The 8,374-nt window shown below is 35.1% G+C and overlaps 1 protein-coding gene across 2 annotated transcripts in view; it reads left to right on the forward strand.

The window, feature by feature from the left end:
- LOC134718940 (cholinesterase 2-like) overlaps positions 1-7,046 on the forward strand; it is a 31,545-nt gene extending 24,499 nt beyond the window's left edge. Inside the window, exon 5 of one of the 2 annotated variants that reach the window (XM_063581799.1) lies at positions 6,457-7,046. In XM_063581799.1, coding sequence (XP_063437869.1) covers positions 6,457-6,566 — 110 coding nt within the window. In that variant the 3' untranslated portion in view covers positions 6,567-7,046. The remainder of the gene's footprint in view (positions 1-6,456) is intronic. The other variant, XM_063581800.1, reaches the window with a different exon arrangement.
- Positions 7,047-8,374: the final 1,328 nt, after the last annotated feature.

Genomic DNA, 8,374 nt, shown 5'->3' on the forward strand with positions numbered 1-8,374 from the left:
ACGTCATGGTTGGATGTTCTTTTGTCATCTGGTTTGACATGATTATGCCATCATGGTTTGTAATGATTATGCCATCATGATTTGACAAGATTATGCCATCATGGTTTGTAATGATTATGCCATCATGATTTGACAAGATTATGCCATCATGATTTGACAAGATTATGCCATCATTATGCCATCATAGTTTGACGTTGTTATGCCATCATGGTTTGTCGTGATTATGCCATCATGGTTTGATGTTATTATGCTTTGGATTAAGTGTTCATTTACAGTAAAGATTCTAGGTTTTTTGGCCATATAGAATAAGGAAACCACATGACAGATGTTAGGAACTATAAGTTATAGCAGGTCTTCAACAATGAGCACAAGTCAATATGATAAAAATAGCACGGTCTTCGACAATGCGCTGAAAAAAATTATGTATGAAAACCAAACAGTATAACACATATATTACCATGCAGACGTGCAGCGCATTGGATTTTTTGAATTGTTTTATAGACAAATAATTTGGAAAGACAAACATATAAATATCTGAGAGCACAAACGAAACAACATAATGCGTTCAATATTATCATGTTTGAACAATCTCTACACTAGTAAGTGTTCGATATTATTTTGTTTGAACCAATTCTTCACTACCAAGTGTTCGATATTATTCTGTTTGATCCATCTCTACACTACCAAGTGTTCGATATTATCCTGTTTGATCCATCTCTACACTACCAAGTGTTCGATATAATCCTGTTTGATCCATCTCTACACTACTAAGTGTTCGATATTATCCTGTTTGATCCAACTCTACACTACTAAGTGTTCTATATTATCCTGTTTGATCCATCTCTACACTACCAAGTGTTCGATATTATCCTGTTTGATCCATCTCTACACTACCAAGTGTTCGATATAATCCTGTTTGATCCATCTCTACACTACTAAGTGTTCTATATTATCCTGTTTGATCCATCTCTACACTACCAAGTGTTCTATATTATCCTGTTTGATCCATCTCTACACTACCAAGTGTTCGATATTATCCTGTTTGATCCATCTCTACACTACCAAGTGTTCAATATTATCCTGTTTGATCCATCTCTACACTACTAAGTGTTCTATATTATCCTGTTTGATCCATCTCTACACTACCAAGTGTTCGATATTATCCTGTTTGATCCAACTCTACACTACTAAGTGTTCGATATTATCCTGTTTGATCCATCTCTACACTACCAAGCGTTCGATATTATCCTGTTTGATCCATCTCTACACTACCAAGTGTTCGATATTATCCTGTTTGATCCATCTCTACACTACCAAGTGTTCGATATTATCCTGTTTGATCCATCTCTACACTACCAAGTGTTCGATATTATCCTGTTTGATCCAACTCTACACTACTAAGTGTTCGATATTATCCTGTTTGATCCATCTCTACACTACCAAGTGTTCGATATTATCCTGTTAGACCCAACTCTACACTACCAAGTATTCTATATTATCCTGTTTGATCCATCTCTACACTACCAAGTGTTCGATATTATCCTGTTTGATCCATCTCTACACTACCAAGTGTTCGATATTATTCTGTTTGATCCAACTCTACACTACCAAGTGTTCGATATTATTCTGTTTGATCCATCTCTACACTACCAAGTGTTCGATATTATCCTGTTTGATCCATCTCTACACTACCAAGTGTTCGATATAATCCTGTTTAATCCATCTCTACACTACTAAGTGTTCGATATTATCCTGTTTGATCCAACTCTACACTACTAAGTGTTCTATATTATCCTGTTTGATCCATCTCTACACTACCAAGTGTTCGATATTATCCTGTTTGATCCATCTCTACACTACCAAGTGTTCGATATAATCCTGTTTGATCCATCTCTACACTACTAAGTGTTCTATATTATCCTGTTTGATCCATCTCTACACTACCAAGTGTTCTATATTATCCTGTTTGATCCATCTCTACACTACCAAGTGTTCGATATTATCCTGTTTGATCCATCTCTACACTACCAAGTGTTCAATATTATCCTGTTTGATCCATCTCTACACTACTAAGTGTTCTATATTATCCTGTTTGATCCATCTCTACACTACCAAGTGTTCGATATTATCCTGTTTGATCCAACTCTACACTACTAAGTGTTCGATATTATCCTGTTTGATCCATCTCTACACTACCAAGCGTTCGATATTATCCTGTTTGATCCATCTCTACACTACCAAGTGTTCGATATTATCCTGTTTGATCCATCTCTACACTACCAAGTGTTCGATATTATCCTGTTTGATCCATCTCTACACTACCAAGTGTTCGATATTATCCTGTTTGATCCAACTCTACACTACTAAGTGTTCGATATTATCCTGTTTGATCCATCTCTACACTACCAAGTGTTCGATATTATCCTGTTAGACCCAACTCTACACTACCAAGTATTCTATATTATCCTGTTTGATCCATCTCTACACTACCAAGTGTTCGATATTATCCTGTTTGATCCATCTCTACACTACCAAGTGTTCGATATTATTCTGTTTGATCCAACTCTACACTACTAAGTGTTCGATATTATCCTGTTTGATCCATCTCTACACTACCAAGTGTTCGATATTATCCTGTGTGATCCATCTCTACACTACCAAGTGTTCGATATTATCCTGTTTGATCCAACTCTACACTACCAAGTGTTCGATATTATCCTGTTAGACCCAACTCTACACTACCAAGTATTCTATATTATCCTGTTTGATCCATCTCTACACTACCAAGTGTTCGATATTATCCTGTTTGATCCATCTCTACACTACTAAGTGTTCGATATTATCCTGTTTGATCCATCTCTACACTACTAAGTGTTCGATATTATCCTGTTTGATCCATCTCTACACTACCAAGTGTTCGATATTATCCTGTTTGATCCAACTCTACACTACCAAGTGTTCGATATTATCCTGTGTGATCCATCTCTACACTACTAAGTGTTCGATATTATCCTGTTTGATCCATCTCTACACTACTAAGTGTTCGATATTATCCTGTTTGATCCATCTCTACACTACCAAGTGTTCGATATTATCCTGTTTGATCCATCTCTACACTACCAAGTGTTCAATATTATCCTGTTTGATCCATCTCTACACTACCAAGTGTTCGATATTATCCTGTCTGAACCAACTCTACACTACCAAGTGTTCGATATTATCCTGTTTGAACCAACTCTACACTACCAAGTGTTCGATATTATCCTGTTTGATCCATCTCTACACTACCAAGTGTTCGATATCATCATGTCTGATCCATCTCTACACTACCAAGTGTTCGATATTATCCTGTGTGATCCATCTCTACACTACCAAGTGTTCGATATTATCCTGTCTGAACCATCTCTACACTACCAAGTGTTCGATATTATCCTGTTTGATCCATCTCTACACTACCAAGTGTTCGATATTATCCTGTTTGATCCAACTCTACACTACCAAGTGTTCGATATTATCCTGTTTGATTCAACTCTACACTACCAAGTGTTCGATATTATCCTGTTTGATCCATCTCTACACTACTTATCCTGTTTGATCCAACTCTACACTACCAAGTGTTCGATATTATCCTGTTTGATCCATCTCTACACTACTAAGTGTTCGATATTATCATGTTTGAACCATCTCTACACTACCAAGTCTTCGATATTATCATGTTTGAACCAACTCTACACTACCAAGTGTTCGATATTATCCTGTTTGATCCATCTCTACACTACTAAGCGTTCGATATTATTTTGTTTGAACAAATTCTTCACTACCAAGTGTTTGATATTATCCTGTTTGATCCAACTCTACACTACTAAGTGTTCGATATTATCCTGTTTGATCCAACTCTACACTAGCAAGTGTTCGATATTATCCTGTTTGATCCAACTCTACACTACCAAGTGTTCGATATTATCCTGTTTGATCCATCTCTACACTACTAAGTGTTCGATATTATCATGTTTGAACCATCTCTACACTACCAAGTCTTCGATATTATCATGTTTGAACCAACTCTACACTACCAAGTGTTCGATATTATCCTGTTTGATCCATCTCTACACTACTAAGCGTTCGATATTATTTTGTTTGAACCAATTCTTCACTACCAAGTGTTTGATATTATCCTGTTTGATCCAACTCTACACTACTAAGTGTTCGATATTATCCTGTTTGATCCAACTCTACACTAGCAAGTGTTCGATATTATCCTGTTTGATCCATCTCTACACAATCAAGTGTTCGATATTATCCTGCTTGATCCATCTCTACACTACTGAGTGTTCGATATTATCCTGTTTGATCCATCTCTACACAATCAAGTGTTCGATATTATCCTGTTTGATCCATCTCTACACTACCAAGTGTTCGATATTATCCTGTTTGATCCATCTCTACACTACTAAGTGTTCGATATTATCCTGTTTGATCCAACTCTACACTACTAAGTGTTCGATATTATCCTGTCTGAACCATCTCTACACTACCAAGTGTTCGATATTATCCTGTTTGATTCAACTCTACACTACCAAGTGTTCGATATTATCCTGTTTGATCCATCTCTACACTACCAAGTGTTCGATATTATCCTGTTTGATCCAACTCTACACTACCAAGTGTTCGATATTACCCTGTCTGATCCAACTCTACACCACCAAGTGTTCGATATTATCCTGTTTGATCCATCTCTACACTACCAAGTGTTCGATATTATCCTGTTTGAACCAACTCTACACTACCAAGTGTTCTATAATACCCTGTTTGATCCATCTTTACACTACCAAGTGTTCGATATTATCCTGTTTGATCCATCTCTACACTACTAAGTGTTCGATATTATCCTGTTTGATCCATCTCTACACTACCAAGTGTTCGATATTATCCTGTTTGATCCATCTCTACACTACTAAGTGTTCGATATTATCCTGTTTGATCCAACTCTACACTACTAAGTGTTCGATATTATCCTGTCTGAACCATCTCTACACTACCAAGTGTTCGATATTATCCTGTTTGATTCAACTCTACACTACCAAGTGTTCGATATTATCCTGTTTGATCCATCTCTACACTACCAAGTGTTCGATATTATCCTGTTTGATCCAACTCTACACTACCAAGTGTTCGATATTACCCTGTCTGATCCAACTCTACACCACCAAGTGTTCGATATTATCCTGTTTGATCCATCTCTACACTACCAAGTGTTCGATATTATCCTGTTTGAACCAACTCTACACTACCAAGTGTTCTATATTACCCTGTTTGATCCATCTTTACACTACCAAGTGTTCGATATTATCCTGTTTTGATCCATTTCTACACTAAAGTGCCATAAGCACCTTTTATACAAGAAGCAAGTTATTTTTTTTTTTATTTATTCTATATTTATATTTTTTTTAATTTAAAAACATATCTGAATTCTGTATACTCTTAGCAGGTTCATAAAAAATGTTCTATTTTCACTATATATATTTTGAATAGGAATTTATACTGCACATTTATACACCCGAGTGGTTGAAGGCAGACAGTATGTTATGATATACACAATGCAAATATATTACAAAATATTAAACATCATATACCAATAGTAAAAAAATAGATAAGTATGCAGGTGTGGTGTTCACTATTAAATTAACATCTGTGAGAATTTCAAATACTAAATGGACTATTATGCAAATGATATAACCACGTGACTATAACCATGCAATGCAATCACATGCCATTATAATTAAGATTTCAATTGCATGGCTTTATTTTAACTTAAGTTGATCGAATAGTAGGTTTCGGTTTTGGGTGATATGTTAAAATTCAAGACATGGGAACTTTAACCCAGCTCGAATATGGACAGATAAAAAACTATGGCATCTGGAAAATATACGACAATCAAACACATGCCCACAAATCAATCAATCAATCAATCAAACAATAAAACGATAAGCAAACACGTCCATAAAATGATAAATAGAACATCACATACAATGAAACTCAAGAATAATAATAGTCTCGGTCATCCAGCCGCTTTATTTTTCAAGCTATATTTAAATATGCGTCTGGTTATTCGAGACTAGAAGAATAAGTAATCCCAGTTACTTCCACTACTGGTACCCATGATGGTATACCTAAGTCTCACAAATCATACAAAAGACAAAAAATATTTATTATTGTACATTCTCCGAATCGCATGAGTTTATCACGCAAATATATATATATGAGAATTATGCAGAATGTCATATACAGTACAGTTGCAATACTCGTACATTTACATTTGCTACTAAACAGGAGGAGGGCCTCTGCTTTGGGTGCCATTTTTTTAGTGATTGATTGATTGGTGTAAGTTGAATATCAAATATACCATTAAATATATAATACATGTATGTTGATAAACGATTTTTTTCTCCATTTCAGCCACTACACTGAACACCTGTGTCAACAATGGAAGCAGACTGCACGTATCTATGCACATGTTAGCAGTAACCTTGACCTTTATGTGGATGTATTCACGTTTATGGCAATGATGAACCTTTAAAGATAGCTACCTCAAAACTAATGAAAATAATTCCATCGAAGTGCATTCCTCATGAAACATCCATTACAAGTGCCTAACAATGCAAATCTATATGTAAAATAGCAGCGTGCAATATGAAGCTAAAAAAATACACATGTGTCACGTGATATGCCACGTGTCGTATGTGAAAAAGGTTTTCCCCAGTTACATATAGCAACGAGAACAACAACGAATATCAACAAATTCGTTTTTAACAGTAGCTTTCCTGTAGCATGTATAGTTCCATGAAGTTTATAAAATATCATTTTTGTGAAATCGTTTGATCATTGATACTTGGAACAGTATATCTATGTTCCGGACCATATGAGTATTTGGACCATACGCGTATGGTCATGACCGTATGCGTATACTCATATGGTCCGACCATACGCGTATGGTCCGACCGTACGCGTATGGTCGGACCATATGAGTATATACTCGTTTGGTTACAAACGGGCCGGACCATATGAGTATTTGGACCATATAGATATAGGAAGATGTGGTGTGAGTGCCAATGAGACAACTCTCCATCCAAATAACAATTTAAAAATTAAACCATTATAGGTTAAAGTACGGCCTTCAACACGGAGCCTTGGCTCACACCGAACAACAAGCTATAAAGGGCCCCAAAATTACTAGTGTAAAACCATTCAAACGGGAAAACCAACGGTCTAATCTATATAAACGAGAAACGAGAAACACGTATATATTACATATAGGTATATTTTCCAAAAATATGCGTGGAAAACTGTATAAAATAACTATGATTGTTACATTCAATTGTATTATTTAAAATGCAAATAACATTGAATATTGGAGTCAAAGCTAGTTTTCTCGCATCATCATCAACACTGTATAGCTTTTCTTGGGTCCTGGGTCATTCCGATGTGTCTACGGTGAAACCCCTCTAGATCTCCAATATCGCTCCAATATCGTAAAATGACTGAAGTACATCATATCACCAGACAACTTTAAATAATAAACTAGTGTCCTTGCCGGTGACGTCATTCATTTTTTTAAAAACAAAACACGTATAAGTATAAAAAAATATGAATATTGCACTGCTAATGCTATTTATATGAGGTTTCAAAAGTAAGTAATTCATTAGACTCCCCATCCTGTCGACTTTTACTTTAGGTTATAGTAAAACAGCTCATTAAAATATTTTTGGAAGTTAACTTCCCAGGTCGATATTTCCCGATTCACTCGTAATAACATATCGGTAATGAAAAAAAAATACTATAATCTGTTACACAAAAAAAGTTCCATCTCATTGACAAATCTCTTCATGAATAAAAGTGCGACTGATATTTTTCTATTTAGTTCACATTTTAATTAACGGTTAAAAAACTTTAAAATACTTTCAAATGATTAAAATTACATCAATTTGATGTCAGTTGCACATTTTAACATGCTATGCTAAATAATACTACAGAAAATTTAATCCGGGTATAGGTATAATTTTCAGTCTTATTTTTCACCCGTCATTCAACCCAAACTCGAATTGAAAAACCCTTTGTTCTTGATTACCTTTGATCTCATCTATCCAACTTTGCCTTTTACCTTTACAAACTAAACTTTTAAAAAGTAGGATAAATGAGAATGAACCTTATTTTGACTAGTGATGATATTTACTGTGTGAAACTGCTTATTTTATTTTGTTGTTCTTGTTATAACTAATTTTTAATGAAAAAAATACCTTTGGTAGTGTCTTTTTAATGACGTAGCAACCAAAACGGTTATATAAAGAGGTAAGTACATTTATGTACATGTTAATTA

This window comes from Mytilus trossulus, chromosome 5, assembly GCF_036588685.1.
Source record: "Mytilus trossulus isolate FHL-02 chromosome 5, PNRI_Mtr1.1.1.hap1, whole genome shotgun sequence".
Classification (NCBI taxonomy): domain Eukaryota; kingdom Metazoa; phylum Mollusca; class Bivalvia; order Mytilida; family Mytilidae; genus Mytilus; species Mytilus trossulus.